Consider the following 19,030-nt stretch of genomic DNA (forward strand, 5'->3'; position numbering starts at 1 on the left):
AAATTATTTCTTTCCCAGTCTACTTTGCCTACATTATAAAATAAACTTTTTTATTACTAATGTAGGGTATCTTAATGTTTGGTGAGCCTAATAAAATAGCTGAATGAACATTATGGATAAAGTTATTTCCAGTCATTTAGATCTAAAACCAGTTGGTTTTTATTGCCTAATTGAATCTCTTGTTGATGTTCTGATGTGATTTTGCTTAGACAAATAAACACAGGCTATAGGAATTAATTTCCTGATGAATATATAACAATTTTAGACATTGATGAAGCATCATGAAAATTATATAGTCAAGCTAGTTGTAATGTATCAAGGAATTGACTCATTGAATATTGTCTGCAAATGGTCAGAATAACCCCTGCATTTTTCTTACTAACATGAGGGAGTTTTTCTAAAGGATAAACAGAAACTAGGGTTCAAATTTCTACTGCTGATACAGAAGATAAAACTGATTTGGTGGAAAGTTTGCTAAGCTAATTCAGCCTTTTTGAAAGTTTTAGTATCAGTTTTTAATTCTCACTTGTACCCTTAAAACTCTCATGATAAATTCGCATTTGCATTCAACATTTATGGTTTCATTCTGATTTCTGTGGAAATAAAGGTTTTTATCATGCTACATCTGCCAGCTGTAAATCCAAGTACAAATAAAGCTGTACTTCTGTAGATAAGCAGTAAATAGCAGATATCTTTTCTTTGGTAACTTTCTTATTAAAAGGTTAACACTTAAACTTTCAAAACACCTTGTTTGTTTTATAGTAGAACAATAACTTTGGGGTGATTTTTTTTACAAGCATGTATGTACTGCTACCAACACTAGCAAGTTAACGATAACACATCCCAGAAGTAATGTAGCTCTTAAAGAACATAACATTTATTCATTTGTCTATAAAATAAAAGTAAAAAACCCACCATAATAATTTCAGCTTAATATATGAGTACCCTTAGTCTTTGGAGGGCAGTATAATTCTTTCCTATTGCCACAGGAAGTACAGAAAATTACATGTGACCTACTATGGTCCAGGTTTTTTCCACCAATTTCATATAATGGCATAACCAAATTAAGAAAACCATTCCACAGATCAGTTTCAAGTAGTTTTGCATTTTCTTATGTAATAAACACATTTTTTGCATAATATTTGTTCAGTGTGCTGTTAGAACCTGAGGATGGTATTGTAAAGACTGATCTAAACACTAGGGAATTTTATTAATGGTAGCCCAACAGATCTGTCTTTCAGTGACAGTGATTCTTCACATTGCAGAACCCAACATTATCAAGCTGTTCTTCCCCTTTTTACCAATTTCCTCACTGTCTTGATAATGGTGTTGAGATAAGGTGCTGATTTCTAACACATTAGATAGTCTTTGATACCACAGTGTGTTTGAGTATATAGTAAAAAGATGTCTCCTAAACATTGTATATGAAGTAAAATCTGAGTTTCAGCAACCCTTGCACATTAAACATGCACTTCATCCTTTGAAATTAATAGTCATCAAAATCTGTATTCTCCATTTTTTGGTGTAAGAAGAAAAAAATCTTATATTCTTCTTTTTTCATGTCTTATTATTAGCTATTGCACAACTGTCTGAGCCCTGCTTACCTAGTGTGTTAGTGACCCATTGAATTCTCTAATTGGCATTGTTATGCTCAACTGTGGAATATGTTCATGTCTGGTTATGTTTGACTTGATGGAATGATCTAAATAAGGCCTTTAACTAAGCCTTTGCTATTAATAGCAAGGAGATGGAAAAGCTGAGAAATTCAACAGCTTCTTTCTGATGTTTATTAAAATAAGTTGATATTAACAGAATGCTTCAAGCTATGTAGAGCAGTTCTCTGTATTCATTGAGCTTAGTGCTTTCTGGGCAGATCAGTGGTTTTACAGTACTCTTCTTGATTAATATTCTTCTAAAGGGAATACAAGATTTAGTCAACCATATGTATCATACTGGGATAGCAATTTCATTGTGCTTTTTAAAAGTACATAATGTTAGCTTGAGTCATTACCTGGGAAGCCCTTGTGGTCTTTGATCTTAGTTTTACCATGCAAGACTGTCAGCATTAGACAAATACTTGAAACTCCTCTTCATTCTTTCTGTCTGCTTGATTACACTACACTAGACCTATTACTGAACATTGCTAACAACTTCTAGTCAAGATAGGCAACTTTTTTATGAATCCTGAGGTCAGATCTTGCTTGTGGAGAAGATGATCTTCCTGTAGTAGTTGTCTCACCTTGGCTAATGGTTAAACACTTAGGTTCAGTCCAGTGATGCTTATTGCATTTTTTCTTGCCCTTACTCTGCCTTAAATGTAGTTTAGTATTTCTGAGGTGTATCCAAGGCATTAAAATGCATTTCTGCAGTACATCAAAATCCGCACTGTGTCAGTCCACTTTGCAAGTCTTTCTGTATTCTTTGGTCACTGTGGCCCTCTAGTTTCAACAATCCATGCAAATGTTTCAGCACTCATCTTCAGAACTTACTTCCTTAGTTGTTCAATGCTAACATGACATTTCAATGCTTACTGAAACACTGAAATGCTGAGGCCTTTGCAATGGTAGCCCTTTTATGGACTGAATTTTTTCTGCCAATACTTGATTGATTACTGCAGCCTTGTTTTGTGACATCACTGATTCAGAGTAGGAAAATAGCCAATTTTCCTGAGAGTTTTAATGCTTAGCAGCAAAGTATTTCTTTACTACAGGCCTCTGCATGGATTTATTAGTCCAGCACTTCTCTAGGTGTGTTTTCTTAGGGGCTTTTCTGTCTGTCATACCTGGAAGATATCTTCACCACTTTAAAAACAGTCCCTCTTATAGAAGAATGATAATTATTATTTGTATTTGCCAGTCTTAAGATTGCAAGGACTTGAAATGTATTTATAGATTTATACAAATGAAAATGTCACATGCTTTTATCAAGATAGATGATGATCATAAATGAGATCCCCTGGCAGACTTCTTGATCTGTAGTATTGAAGTTTCAGATCCCTGAAGTACAAACCTTGGATGTCCAACAATTATAATGCTTGATGCCAAGTACAGGCAAGATGTCACTGCAGCCTTATCTGCAGTAGACCATAATCCAGAACTTAGGGGCTCTGCCAAATATTATCTACTTGATTGGTGAAAAATCACTGTTTTGTTCTTGAGTTAGAAGAAGAACCTCTGAAAGCTGGAGGCTCACTCTGTGAGTAATAGCTCCTTGAGACCTATCTGTTTAAAATAATGGTCAAACCTACCAGTTTGACTCCAGTTGATCTGTTAATGTGCTATTTTGGTAAATCAAAGCTTGATTGTGCTGGCCTTGAAGCTCTTCTTGACATGACTGGATATTGGTGTCTGAAGGGCTGGCATTAGTAGTGTTGGATACTCTGGTGTGCAGCAGTGCTCTGAGCGCTGACAAACTGTGAGTGGCTGGTGCTGTGTGGTTCATGATTCACTCCTAGCCATGCACTGGTGTTATCAGAAGGACAGTTCCTGCCACATCTGTGAAAGTAGATTAAGGATGAAGATGATTAGATACCTTATTTGTATTCAGATTTTCAGACAGACTGATGTCAGATTCATTGCTATTTCAAGAGAAGCTACAACCCTGATTTTTGTAAAGGATTTTTTTTCCTCCCTGAAAATAACTCTTTGGCTGAAGGAGTTGTCCAGTGACTGCTTTTTTGTAAAAATAATTTCAGAAATCTAAAAAAAAGTTTTACAAACTTAGGAGCTAGCCTGCAAATAAAGAGAAAGGCATTATGGTTTGGGAAGAGAAGAAAAAGAATGTGCTGTGAGCCAAAAGGGATTGGTTGAACTTCTAGCCTGCCATTTTCTTTGACAGTTTTAAGCACCAGAGTGATTTAGTATTGTTAAGAGTTTTTGCTGCTTTTGCCCTGAGAAGCAAAGCTTAAGGGTGAATCTTGAAGGCTTAACTTCTGAGAAGAGTTTTGGGTAAGTAACTCCCTCATGTTGCCTTGTTACCTCTTGGTTAATGGTATTCCTTTTTGTAATTATGCCACCAAAGATTTATAGCTATAAAAGAAGATTTTTTCCTTGAGGCATCATCCATAATTTTTACATTTCCACATTAGTGTTCATATATTCATATCTATGTTTCTAATTTAGGATTATTTTTCATGGATAAAAATGCATGTGTTCTTCCTATTTGACTAGTTCTTCTTCGTTGGCATATTTCCCATCTTTTGTAGGAAAGGAGAGAATAGAATAGAATAGAAACATTCTGTGACATTACCCAACCATTAACCTAACCCTGCCAAATCCGCCCTGTTCCTAGATCCTTATAACCTGTAATAGTTGTATGATAAATTACTCTCATTTATTAGATTAATGGTAGTAGAAAATACCTTTAGTTTAGAGAGAGTCGGTCCTCAGAATGTTGTAGCATTAAGACTTTAAATCATCAAATATTGGGAAAGACAGAAACCTTAGTTTTGATAGGTAAGGAAGCTGTGAGCATGATCATCTTCAAAGTACTTCCTACAATGCAAAAAGTAAAACATCTTGTAGCCTCATAAAGTAGTCAAAGACTGAATTATTAAAATCCAATACCCACCCAGTCATGTCAAATCTCCATGATTTTTCAAGAGCACACGGAGAAATTGGTTCATTGTCTGGAAAGACAACAACTAAAAATTCCTTCTGGCATTAAGACTTCTGTTGACAGTGTTTGAAAGTGGAGCCTACCCTTAAGGCCTTCACTCTAAAAACAATCATTACAGATTTAGTGTGAAAAGCCAGGCCCACCAGAGCTGAGGCCACTGGAAACATTTATAAGCTTCTTTAAATGTATTGCATCTATAAAGGTTATTTAAAATGTCAAACCAAGAGAAATGAACATCCGCTGCCAGTAAGGGATTATTATTATATACTAGTTTTTATTTACACTCGTAGATAGTAGCAAGGGTATGTTGGAATAACTAGGTTGTGCCAGCCAAGAGGCTCTGTGTTCACCAGAACTGTATTTTTGATCCCCACTTCATCTAGGCCTTTGTCAGCAGAGTGCCCTAGGTAGGGACTGAGTTCTGGTCTTACATGCACTCTGCATCAGTGGGCTGGGCCAGTCTTACTCATTTTAAAACACCTTTTACTATTTGCATGGAGAAAAAGGGATCCTTGAGTTAAGTATGTGGCAAAGATGTATTATAAATGATCAGAGCCTGCTAAAATGGAAAATGCATTTAAATATTCATGGAATGTAAGATTTTGTCTGGGAATGGTGTAAGCTAAAGACACCTGTGAGTAAACTCAGTAATTCTATTGCTGGTTCAGAATGAGAAATGCCTGGTGCCAATAATGGTCTAATGTGGTATGCAGTGCCAGTGTTCAGAGATTAATTAGTGCTTTGCTGTCTTTGATTCTTTCACTTACTGAACAGTGATGTAAACACATTCACATCTAATTTTCTTCCCATTCATGGCGCATAATGAGACTTTCTTTTATGGACAGTAAAAATTAAACTATTCAGAAGTAGAATTCAGTATTTCCAATATTCAGGTGTACCTGAATAATGGAAAACTGAATTTTAATACATATTCTGCCTCTTAGAGCCATCTAAAGTTTGGCCTCTACTTTTAAGTTAGTTTGCTGCACATGGGGCTTTGTACCTATGGGATCCAGTCTTATACTGGTGCCAGAGAATCACTGAATCTTGCAGACTTCAGTGAAGAAAAAGGTTTTATTTTCTTAGTGTAGTATGTGAAAGACAAAATTGGAACATGAATTCTAAAAAGGACAAAAGGGAGGAAATTAAAAAGCTGTTCTGGTTTTAGCTAATACATGAGGCAAGCTTCGCAGTTGCAGAGATTTTTATAGACCAGTAAAGTAGGGTGTGATAGAGTTACTATTTTGGTCTAGCACTCCTCGATCCTCCAGACTAGTGACTTGATGCTCACTTGGAGATGAGTTAACTATAAGTGGTGTTCTGCACAAATCCATGGTGGTGTGCAGATTCATAATTCTGAAGCTGTACCAAGGTAATTTTTTATTTCAGATGTGTTTGTTTCAAAAGTTCAGTAGTTGGAGTGACCTTACAACGCAGCAAACTGTGAAAACCTTGTCGTGAGCTTTCTGTCCTAGATACTGTGTAACCTGTTTAACATTTTTTATATCCTTTTAGACCCACCTTGCCAGACAGAACTCAGTAACATTCAGAAGCAGCAAGGAGGAAAGAAGCTCCTAGGTGAGCCATAGATCATTCTTTTGAAGGTTTTATTACTTACATAAATAACCCTAGTTAAAGAGCAACACAAAATCAATATTAATCCAATGAAGATGGACCACAGTAAATCTCAGCAGCAAAATTTATGAAATTTTTGAGAGCTATTAAACTTGGTTTTATCACGTTACCTACCAAAAGCTCTTACTTTTGTTTTATTACCCTGATAGAAGGTACATTTTTACAGTACAGAGGGGACAGCATAAGGTACTCCTAAAGTAGCATTTCTTCTGATCCTTTAACTGTAATATTCTGTAAGTAGTTTAAATCTTTGTTGTGAATCAGTTTATACTGATTCAATATTTCTGAAGTGTAAAGTCTTCATTTACCACTAGCCACTGTGTGAAAGCTGTGTAAAATAAAAGGCTTGGCCTGAAGCAGTCAAAACTGTATTTCTCATAAGAATGGTTTCTAACAAGAACTATACACTTCAAATACTTTCATATTAATATTTTGTTCATTGTGGTTTCCACTTGGTCCAAGTGGTAAACAGTGGATTATTCAGCTGTAGGCAAGTCACTGTCTCACAAAATAAGCCCCTCTTGTACATATAAATGCAAATTTGCTATTAATTTTTTACAGGGTATTTTTTGTGGTGTGTTCTGGTGCATTTGTCTTCTGTGGTGAATAACTAAATATTTGTGTGTGGTGGTTTGTAAAATACATATTAAACACAAATAACTCCTTGTAGTAGATAGTATGTTAGTCACGAAGTCTGGCCCTTACTATCCAGACTTGTTTGTACTCCACAGATATAGAACTTCCCAGTCAGGAACAGGTCCTACATTTGAGCCTTTTCACCAGAATACAGTGGAAATCTGGACTGAGATATCTGGGGGGTAAGAAAATGTATCACAGGATCAACAAAAAATTTAAAGGAAGATCGTTCCCTTTATGTCTTGAAATCAGTCCAAGACTGATATGTGATATTTTCCCTCTCACATTTGATCCATTCAGTCACTTTGAGTCAGCTGAATGTAGTACTGCTAAAGCAGTCACTACAGAGTCTGAAATGCTGAAGCAGGAAAAGCCAGTTGCTTTCTGCTATAGTTGTTACATTGGCCAAGACATGGGCTTTAATATACTTATTCAACATATCTATCTATATCTATCTATTTTTCAGGGCAGTACATCCCCTTCTGTGATGAGGATGGGTACTACAAGCCAAGTCAGTGCCATGGAAGCCTAGGGCAGTGCTGGTGTGTGGACAGATACGGCAATGAGGTGTCAGGATCCAGAACAAATGGCGCAGCAGAATGTGGTAAGTCAAGAACCTTCTGTGGTGTTTGGTTTAGATGTGCTATTCCCTTTGATTGCCAGCTAGGTTAAATTTCTTCAGTAAGAAGTGTGGGACCCAACTACACAGAATTTGATACAAAACCCGAAAAATTATAATTTGTTATTGCGTTAATTTTTGGAACTCCTGTCACTGTGTCAACTATTAATAGACCCCTTACACATGCATGGCATAGTGCATATAAACCCAGGACAAATTAATTTTCTAGAGCAGCATTAGATAAGTCCCATAATGTTTCATGAAATTCCTTTGAGTAATCAGCATGCAAGTGAATTCGATTTGATATTTTTTTCAGTTTATATTTGAGGGAATTGCCAAAAGTTTTTAGCACACTAAATCTTCCCTTATTTTTCCCTTCCCTACAGCATTGTGCAGCTTCTTCCAAGAATTCCCATGTCACCTTTATTTGATGTCCCAGATATAAAAGATGAAAAAAAAAGTGTTTTTCCTTTTTCTTTTAAAAAAAAGTCATTTATGACTCCTTTTCACTTCTTCTCCAACAAAAGAACATAGCTTGAAGCAGAGAGTAAATTGTACACAGTACTTGAGGTACAAGCTCAAGCCTATTGTCCATCTTATCCAGGATCATTTCTAGATAAATGGACAGTTTGGTATAATTCAAGATGATATGTAAGAAGTGAACAATAGTCAGGGTATATTATCAGTGGTCCTTATTGCCATCTGTAAGTTGGACTTAAATCTTTTTAATTGTTCCTAGCACTCTTTACAGTTCTACAAATCCATAACATCTGTCTCCTTTTGTTAACACTGAGAAATTAATTCAATATTGAGGTGGATTTTTAGGACAAAGAATTTCATATTATTTATATTTTATTTTTATGTAACACTCTCTAGTTGTCCTGAAAGTAGACATTCTGATGTGCCTTTTGTATGATTATGTAAAATATACTATAAATATATAGTGTATCTTGTGAGTCTTTTTCTATAACTATCATACCTTTTTAGCTATCGATTTAGAGACTTCAGGTGATTTTGCCTCTGGTGATTTCCATGAATGGATAGATGATGAAGATGATGAAGATGAAATAATGAATGATGAAGATGAAATTGAAGATGATGATGAAGATGAAGGGGATGATGATGATGATGACGATGATCATGATGGATATATTTGATAATATTAGGAGGTCCCTATGTTGTACCTTTCTAAATTTCACAAGATGATATTTCATAAAATCCCTTTGCTCTCCAAGATCAAAAGGGTTCTAACAAATATGTATATTTTGTATGATTATTTCAAACATTGCAGCTGGAGTCATAGACTTTTTTTGTTTAAATAAGAATAATTATATCATGTGCTTTTGAGTTTTTAAATTCTGTTGCGCTGAAGAAAACACATTGGAATTCTAGCCTGAAGAAAAAAATGTTATGTGCTACTGAAAATATATATATGTGCAAAACACTCTAGAAAGCCAACCAGTCTCTTCAAAATTCTGCTGAAAAAATATTTGCCCTTACTTGGAACTGTGCATGTCCTCCTGAGAATGCATACTGTGACTTACCTTCAGTTCCGTCAGTGTTTTAGGCCCTGCAAATGTCCATTTAATGAAGCAGAAATGTATCGCAGTAGAAAAACATTGGTGCACAAGTAGCATCTCAACCAGCCTTTAATTAACCAAAGGTATGGAGAAAAATCAGGAGGGAAAACTGTAGCAAAGTCCTCCTTTGCATTTGTAGTTATGTTTTTTATTAGGAAATGGCTAGATTATTGAAAGGATTTTTCAAAAGCAGTAGCATGGACAAGCACCAGTTCTGTAATTCTAAAATTTTCTTGTCCTTCCTTTTTTTGGTTTCATGTCAAGGTCATATAAGCTTTATCATTATTTACTTAATCATTGCTTCACCCTTTGTCTTTCTCTGTATTTCTCTCTAATCAGACTAGCATAAAATATTTACATTGGGAAAAAAAGATTTGCTTAAAGTTTATTACCTTTATACATTACTGTATTTCAGAGTATTGTCACTTACCCCAAGGTAGTTTTTAATAAATGTATAATGATGCTTTTTATTTTCTTATTTCGGGAAATAGTTTTGCTCTTTATCTTGATTCATGTTGTTTTCTGTTACTAGTGCAGAAACTTATAGAACGTATTGTAAAGGTGCCTTGCAAAATAGAACTAGAGAGGTTTTAGCATGCATACCAGTATAGGATGTTAGGCAATAGCTAAGCACACCCAATTACCAAATTAATACCAGTATAGGTACTGCTGCTGGAATGAAGAAAAATGGATTATTTTAATTTTTTTTCCTATTATTATGTAATTACCATGTGGTCTAGATTATACTTATTGTGTAGAGTAGCACTTAAGATTTGACTGTAGAGAAAATTACTTTAATCACTGTATTTATGTTAGCATGTTAATTAATTGTGTAGACATTTTGGGACTCCGCCATCTTCATTCATATCCTATCTGTTTCTTTCTGCCCACAATAAAATTGACATGACCTGTATCATGTATTACTGCAGGTTGTATAATTTAAAAATAAGTCACTGATTTCCCATCATTAATAAAAGGAAAATCAGATTCTTATTTGAATTTATTTCTACACGGTAAATACTAAATCTAATGTTTATCTTATGTAATATTGAAAAGTATAATGCATTTTCTTTTTTACTGTTTCTGTATAGTTTGAAAAATAAAAACTCTTGTATCCAACCTTTGGCAAGTATAGCCCATCATTTTGACTTTTTACATAGTCTGAAATTTAGAATCAGGAAGAATTCATGTTTCAGATACATTTTACCTATTAAAATATGTATTTATTTGAATAAAGCCGCTGATGTTTTATTTTCAATTAAAATATTTGAATAGGGCAAAACACATAGGGAGCTTCTGATTTTCTGTCATTTCCTTATTTTTCTATAGCTTTGTGATGTACTTTTATGACATTGTCTTCATTTCATAGTAAAGAAAGAGAGAGAGACTTCTTCTCAAGCTTGGTCATAATTTGTGGGGCATAGTTGTATTATTTTCTTAAATAAAGACAGTTAAGAGTTTACCATTCTGATAGTGGGATTTTGTCAAAGAACAGTTTCTTATGACTGAAATTCACTGATATATTAACTGATTTTAAATAAAGAAGCTAAAGAAAAAGTGTTGTCGTTATTGGCTGATGCAGTAAGTACTGTCGTGGGGAACTTTTTTGCATGTGACAAGTGGTTATTAGATGACAAACTGAAAATGCATTTCATTAAAACTTGTGATACTAGAGTTAAAGAGAATTCATAATGTGTTTTGTCTAACGGGATTACAGTATGAAGACCTTTCTGAAAACAACTGTTATGCAGAAGAGCCTGAAAGAAATTTAAATTCTTTCTTCCCTGAAAATTCCCCACTGAATTGAAAGAGGAGTATAGATGCATTTTTGTCCCTATTAAAGCTACTTAGCATAAATTCAGAAGTCAAGGTAGTTAAATTTGCTAAAGAACAGTGACAGTGGGGAATATGGATAATTTTGTCTTATTTTTGTGGTCCAAAACTAAAACAGCAACAACAAAAAATTTAATTGTTACGTATTCCTGAGGAAAAGCCAGAGAAGAGACTGACAGAGTGTAACTCTTCCCTTGAAAATATCATTTTGTTTTGCAAAAGACAGGTAACTGTCTATGGATCAACACAGTAGTGTTGGTTACCTTTCATGATACCAGAGGAACTGGAAACTACTTCACTGTGTGCTTTCCTGCATTAAAGAAATGCAGGAAATCAGGAACAGCTAGAATAAATAAAGGCACAGGCTGATCATGTAAATGTCCTGAATATCTAAACCATTCAGAAGCTTTTTCCTGCTTTCCATAAAATGCAAGAGTTTGCACAGATGTCTGTCCTCCTGACTACAGTCAGGCAGAAAGCAGTCGGGAGCCCTTGACTATTTTTACAGTGTTGCTGTCATTTTTTGTTTTTTCTGATCTTACAGTTCTACACATGTATTTATAGATAGGCAAAGATTGTGATGTACATTTGGAGATTTTCAGGCAGAGTGATTAATCCTTATGCTCTTCTGAGAATGTGTGGAATTATAAATCTCGGTTTCAATGAAAAGTAAGGAATATGAAGCTCAGTGCAATAAGATATTATTTAGTCCTTGAAAGAAGTATTTTGGGTCAAGGCACAGATGTGCTTAGTTTAGAAGAAAATTAGTTACTGTCCTTAGTTTGCTTATATGAAAATTGGATTATTGCACAAGACTGAGGAAGATGGATCATAATGATAGTAGGAAAATTTTTGCCTGTTTTGTGCACATGAACAAGAACTGGATTTCCTTTATTCTTACTTAAAAATTCCACTGCCCAGGTAGAATAATAAAAGTTTATCAGGATGTGGATTAGCTTTATGCTTCATAGGAAATTTAAAAGTATTTTTATTTACAGATTCTTTGTGAAAGCAGTGAACATATTTCTAATTACTAAAAGCTTTTGAAAATTGGATTTAAATAAAGCGGTGGCAGCACAAATTTATTTGAAATACTGTAATTCTTTTTACTGTTTTTTCAGCTAATTTAGGTATATTGGTCGCAAATCATTCACAATTTCATTTCAGCGAGTGCAATGGACAATAAAGTAGTTTGTCAGCAAGTTCCTGTGTGAAGAGAGATTCGTATTAACATAAAGAAGAATCCAATGGATTGGAAGAATCTCTAACTTAACCCGGTACCACTGGGTAAGTAATTAAAACCAAGTTTTAAAAAACTCAGCCTCCTCCTGAAGGCAAATACAGTGCTGGATATGCCGAATTAAACTTCATGTCACAATTGGATTTTTGTTAACACACTGTCTCTGTACTTACTGTGCAGGAGGGAACAGTTTTCTAATTTGCTAATTCTTCCAGTCAAAAGGCAGTGGAAAGTACTTTGAAGTTAAGGAACCCAGAGCAAGAATGGGAAACAGAGTTGCCTAGCCTAAAAGATGAGACGTCCACTTGAATTTTTTGTTGTGTTTCAGATGCTAATTGAATCAAATCCTGAAAAAGAGACTTCTGCACAGTATGTGTCTCCATGAAGGTGAGTTTTACCAGTGAAATGCATGTGCCTATTTTTAAAAAGAATTTCCATGCCATAGTGTTAGTAATAGTGCAAGACATTTTACATTTTTTCACCAGCTTTCCACACAACTCCATAGAAAAATTTGATCCAAACTTCAGACAGGGACATGCACAAAGCTGGTGCTCGTGCCTGTAACCATTTTTACCAAGGTGGTTGAAATTTATCAGTTAAGATGAACAGAGAGGTCACCTGTTCATCTTCTCTGCCCATAACATTTGCAGCTCTTTTGTAAACTCCTGGGGCATCAAGCAGTCTGCTGTATTTTTAAAAATAAAAAAAATTAATACACATCCTTCCAACTCAGATCATTATTCTGCTCAACAGGCAAGTGTAGTTTAGAAAGAGCTGGGTGTACCTAGTGCAAGGTGCTGAGGGGTCTGCTCTAGAGGTCATGTCATTGCTGTCAAATACACATTTTTGGGAAGACTCCCATTCCTTTCCCTTTCCATAGTTTACTTACTTCACAGACTTAATGTACTGATGTGTTTCTGTGAGATTGTCCGCTGGGCTTTGGCCTCTGTGAAGAAAAGGAGATTGGATCTCTTCTGCTGGAAATGTGATGCTTCTGATTGATTCCATATGGCTGGAGGGCCACATGAAGATTTCTCAAGTCTGGGGTTTAAGAAGAGAGTATTGGCTATTAAAATATGTTGATTTTGTTTGAAAACTAGTAAAGATTACTGAGCTTTTCACTTGCTTTAAAAAACACCTGGCAATAGCAGTGTATAGGAAGAATCCAGTTTTGCAGTCACAGTGCCATGATTCTTTTTCCTTCTTTCTTAACAATAATGCAGTTCTTTGAAAGTACACTGTGAGTCACATTTGATTGATTGTGTGCATTATGCAAAAGATCTTCAGAACTTGTTCAGTTTTATTATGCTTCTGTAGCAAATTTTATTAATGTGCATTAACTCCATTGTGCTGCATTAGTGTTAAGGAACTGAAACATGCTTTAGTCCAAAATCTTTTGGGTGAAGTTTCTATTTGTTTTTTCAGTGTAAGCATTCATTATTGAAGTAAACAAACTTAAGAGATGGTTTTACAGATGGTACCAGTAAAATCCAAGCCAATTCACCCAAAGTAAAAAAATACTGTAAAAACTATGCTCAGTTCATAGGAAGCATACATTTTTGTATTGAGTATGAAATAGTTAAAAGTGGCTTAATAATTCTTCCTGTTGTAAAATCTGTGGCAGCTACCTGAACAAAACAAATGTATCTGTAGGAAGTTTATGTATTTATTTTGTTTTGGGAAGTTTTCATGTTTACTTAGTATGATGAAGGTTTGTGCAAAGCAGAGATTTGTGTCCCAGTGCTGTGTCATCATTGTGATTAATGTCACCAGTTTGTAGGTTAGTGTAACTCAGAGTATGCACAATGTGAAATAGCATAAGTTGATGGTACCAGTCTGTATTTCTTCATGTGCAAGTGAACTTGTTTCCCTCAATTTCCCCGTGTGCTTGGAAACATAGACTAATTTCCAGTGAAAGACAGAAATCAAATGTTGGGCTACTACTGTCAACAGTAAGAACTCTAGGATCTGTCCCTAGAAATCCTGCCAGAATATAGGAAGGAGGCTCTTTTGAAGGCAAGCAGCTTCAAATGCATGATTTAGATAAGACTGATTACTCTTAATTTGTAAAGAAAAACTACCCATAGTTTTAATTTATGCCTTGAAAATATACCTGAATATAATGTATCTGAATATAACCTTTTCTCATGGGAAGACATTTCCTAGTTAAAAAAAAAAACAAACAAAACAAACCAAGAAACAGCCCCAGATAGTAATGCTGAAACTAAGGCAAGTTCAAAGGAGAGGAAGGCAGGAGAAACATTAGAATGTGACAGCATTGGGATGGCATTTATGTCTCTGAGTAGCTGACTGATCCTGTCCTTGAATTAAAAAGTGTGAGGATTTGAAGTTCATTGCTCATGTTGTTCTTTCCCGTCATAATTTCACCACATATGTTTTTATTAGGCTATGTAGCCTTCTAGCACATCTTCACATCAGAAATTGCACATAAATGCTGAGATGAGTTCAGTTCCCACTGTGGCATCTGTAGGAATTGCGCCATTAAGCAGCCCAGAAGCTGAGGACGTTACTGACACATTGTCATTCCTCAGGAGTTTTATAGCAGGTGTTTGTCCAGATGTACTTTAGTATATCCATTACAAATGCTTGTTTGACTCAGTACAAGGAAGTGCCCAGAGTTTTTGCTTATATAAATGGTAATTTGCTCAGATTCGGACATAAAAGTGGAATACCATTGACAGTAGTATCTCTTGTACAGACATACATGAGGTACGTCTGTACATATCTCATATACAGACAGCTTGATTTTCATGTAGTGGAAATGATATTACTATTTTATCTCTCTGCGTAGTTACTTTAATTTGAATCAGCAATAATAGCAGAAAAAGTATTGTCTCCTAAGTAAATTTCCTATATCAGTTTTGTAAAGATAAAAAACCATCAGTGTTGACACAAGGGATGTCTTAAGGCCAAAGAGGTAATGAGTAGATCCCCTAATACAATTCACTCCTATGATTCATAGATCTGACTTTCACTATCAGCAGTAGCTGCCTGGTTAGCTGTTGTCTGGCCATACTTAGGTTTCAATTCTAATGAGAAAGTGAGTGAGAGAAGCTCTCTTTTTTCCCCCTTTCAAATCTATAACGCATCTTTTACTGTTAATTAGAGGTCAGTTTGTATTAAATTGTCTCCCACTCTACTGCTTCTTGAATGCCATTACATAACAATGGGGAAAAAAGGGGCTAATAATCTTCAACAGCAGGGATGAAATCGCACAAAATTTCTGTTATTTGTTGCTGTACAAAAATAGGTCTTTTTCTTTCTGTGTGCAGACAGGAATCTTGCTGTGCGGCCCCCGTGTCCTTTGAGTGAATGGTGCTGTCATGAGCAGGGCAGGGTTTTGGAACCTCTGCTGCCTGGCACAGCTGATCTCTGTGCTGCCTTCCCTGGTGGCTCAGCTGTGCTGACCTGGACACAGAGGGTCCACAGAGGCTGTACACAGGCTATGTTTGCTGAAGGGGAACTGCATGTGCCTGCTGAAGGGCTTTGTGGGACTGCTGCTGCTCCTGCTTGCCCAAGTGTGGTGGAAGAAAGGGAAGGATTTTTCTCTTTTGGCATAGTGAGGTTATACAGACAGCCCACGACACTGGCCCCTCTGGTGCCTGTACTTCAGCTTCACAAAAGATATTCGCTCTGTCAGGTGTGTCAACTTCTCAATTTCTCCTGGTTGTACCAGCCCAAAATAGCCAGCTGCTTTTCACTGTCATTATATCTGTCTCAAAAAGAAATAAATACTGTGCTTGTGAGATTTGTTTCTCATTTTTCTGAAGCGTTTTTTGTCCAGCTCTTGTTAAAAAATAGTCTAAACAGGAGAAGAAAACAAGGCAGAAGTGTAAAACAATAGTAAACTGCTAACACAGAATTGTGAAAAAGAGTAACATATTGAGGGTGAGAAAGCCTCACGCCACACTTACTCCTCCTAACTTTAACTTACTTACTTTAGTTTTGTGACCTTTGTCTGCATCAATCTGTAGCCAACATTTAATTTAAACACTTCCAGGATTTCACCAGCTCATGGAGCAAACATCTGTAAATTGCCAAAGCTATATTTTACTCATGGGAAGAATTCCGGTCACTCTTCCTTAAGACAGTGATTGCAATGGATAACTCTCAACATGTGATTTTTTTTTTTTTTGTTTAATTCATGTGTTAATATGCTGCAGTATAATTTCTTCCATTCCCTTGAGTTCTGTAGGACCAATTTCACACGCCACAAAATATAATCATCAACTCAGTATAAGAATACCAGAGCGTCTAAGATGTGATGCATTGAACCAAAGGAACTGATGTCCACTGGGCCTTGCCTTTACCCCATGGAAGACCATCACACAGCTGTGACTTAGTAAAGGTGCATTGTAGTGCTGTCTAGCAGACACTACCTGGCAAAAAGTGAAGAGAAATGTACAAATGTAAATGGAACAAATGTAAATGATTATTGGTTATGATAATAGTTTCTCTTTGTCCCCTACAACAACATCATCTTCAGGGTATGGTCTATTTGTAGTGCTAATCTGGCCCTTCCTCTCAATCTTACTGAACCAGATACATGTTTTAGACGAGGTACTGTCATTTTTGCCTAAAATAGATTCAGGTCAACACATGGACTACACAAGCATGTAAACAAAAAGAGCAACAGCCATTAATGACACCTAAAGACTGCCCTTTTTAATTAATTTATAGAAAATTAATTTCTATAAATATGCTTCTAGGCATTGCTCAGGTTTATTGGTTCACTGGAAGTGACTTCTGATTCTTCTAATTCAAACTATGAAAACATATGGTAGATGCTGGCTTTCCTTGTTGAAGCTGTTGAAAAGAACCGAACCAGAACTTTTTTAGTACATTCCTCCTGATCTACAAGTTGGCCTTCAAGTGGCATCTTCTTAGGAGGATCACAAAGCATTCAACACATGCTCTGAAGAATTGGCCTTGTCTACAAAAGAGCAGGTATGACTTTCAATTGTATATCTTCTTACTTAGCTAAACTAATATCTTTTTCCCATTTTTAAATGTGAAACTTAAAATGAAATGTGAAGTAGTGAGACTTCTTCCTTGTGAAGAGCCTGATCATTGTTCTACTCTCTTAAGCTACTATCTACTGAAAATTATCACAGCTAATAGCTGTCTGTTGCACAAATCAATTCTCCATGCATCTACATCTGTTCTACACCTTCATTTTATCCTTTTTGTCATTAAATTCCACTCTTCTAGGAATTACAGCAGCAGTCAGGAGGCTCCAAGGTTGTTCTTGGTCTCAGAGTTTCATATGCTCAATCAATCTCTAAGCAGATGAATCTTCACATGATTTGTGTAGCAGCAGATGGCCTACTTCATATTCCTTGAGAATTAGCAATTGGCTCAGAAAAGTTTACGCTATTCTTTTTCCTCTTATACTACATCTTTGCTGTCATACTTGTTTCTTTGGAATGTTCCTTGAAAGGAGGCTTACCTAGTGGAAATTTGTTAAATTTGTTATAAAAATCCAAATAATCAAGTTGTATGTCGTGCCATTGTTGACTTTCATTGTAAATTCGTCACAGGGAAATGCCCTGGTAGGCAAGAGCTCCTGAGGGGCTTATTACCCTTTACTTGTCAAACAGGACTGGGAAACCTACATCTGGATCCTCAGGGGAAAAGCCAGTTTGTGACCTATTGGCTGGAATTGGTATTCTGTGCAAAAGAATCACAAAGGGACCACAGGGGGTCACCTGGTCCGGCCTCCCTGCTCAAACAAGGTCATCCCAGAGCACATGGCACAGGCTGTGTCCAGATGGTTCTCTAGTGAGGGAGACTCCACCCCCTCTCTGGACAATCTGTTCCAGTGCTCACTCACCTGCACAGTAAAAAAATTCTTGCCCATGTTCAGATGCATCAGTTTCTGCCCACTGCCTCTTGTCCCATTGCTTGATTTATCCTACTTAAGGATCTCATCCAGCAGTATTTTAAAAAATGGATGAAAAAATAGTGAGCTTTCTTTCACCAAGGTTTTTGACATTAATAGCATTTGACTGACATAAAGGAGTCACTGATAATTTACTCTAACATGGTTGTGAAGAAAAAGACCTTTATAGCAATTCAAATGTAATTTTATTTTTTCATGAGAAATTATTTAATACTGCACTCCTGTTAGAACCTAGATTTTTATGTCAATCCTGGTTAAATGCTAATTTGAAAGTATTTGAAGTTTATTTATTTAATTATTTTTTTATTACTGGGTAAGAAGTAATTCATGCCTTTTTAACTAAGACAGTTTAAAGACAATTTTTTATCTTTTCTTTCTCCCTCTTTTTTTTCTTTTTTTTTAACTAGTGGGTGAAATGTATACATACAAAACCTGTATCTTATAGCTACTTTAATTTAATTTAAAACTGCGCTTGCCACCACCTGCCAAATCCCATAATGGAAGTAGTATAATGCAATAGTGACTATGCTAGCAGTGTTGTAACTAACATGAATTTATTGTTAATGTTGCTAACTCTAGAAAACAATGCAAATCTCACCTGGAAATCTCATACGTTTTCCAGACCTAAATTTTTTAAGAGCTGCCAAAATGCTTTCATCTCAGAGTCAATCCTCAGAATTTTCACATTTGGCACTTGCCCATTTCAGATTAAGTACATCTCCTCAGTATGCACAGTGTGTATTTAGGGACAAGGCCAAGTTCAGCTAGGGTCAAATCCCATTTATGTCCCCTGATGGACATTTCAGGGAAAGGAGACAGATCTTTCTCTGAAGTTTCCCCAGAATTAACTGTTTTTATTTAGCCCTTTCAGGCTCCTTATTTTCTATGAGGAATTATTTATAAGACCAAATGTGTCAATTTGTGAAAAAGAAGGATTCATGGAAGAG

The 19,030-nt window shown here is 35.8% G+C and overlaps 1 protein-coding gene across 1 annotated transcript in view; it reads left to right on the plus strand.

Annotated features, from left to right (window-relative positions):
• SPOCK3 (SPARC (osteonectin), cwcv and kazal like domains proteoglycan 3) overlaps positions 1–10,547 on the plus strand; it is a 100,887-nt gene extending 90,340 nt beyond the window's left edge. Inside the window, exons 7-9 of the mRNA XM_005415560.2 lie at positions 6,133–6,195; positions 7,355–7,492; positions 8,495–10,547. Of these exons, the coding sequence (XP_005415617.1) occupies positions 6,133–6,195; positions 7,355–7,492; positions 8,495–8,664 (371 nt within the window). The 3' untranslated portion in view covers positions 8,665–10,547. The remainder of the gene's footprint in view (positions 1–6,132; positions 6,196–7,354; positions 7,493–8,494) is intronic.
• The last annotated feature ends 8,483 nt before the right edge of the window (positions 10,548–19,030 follow it).

Source organism: Geospiza fortis, unplaced genomic scaffold, assembly GCF_000277835.1.
Source record: "Geospiza fortis unplaced genomic scaffold, GeoFor_1.0 scaffold40, whole genome shotgun sequence".
Classification (NCBI taxonomy): domain Eukaryota; kingdom Metazoa; phylum Chordata; class Aves; order Passeriformes; family Thraupidae; genus Geospiza; species Geospiza fortis.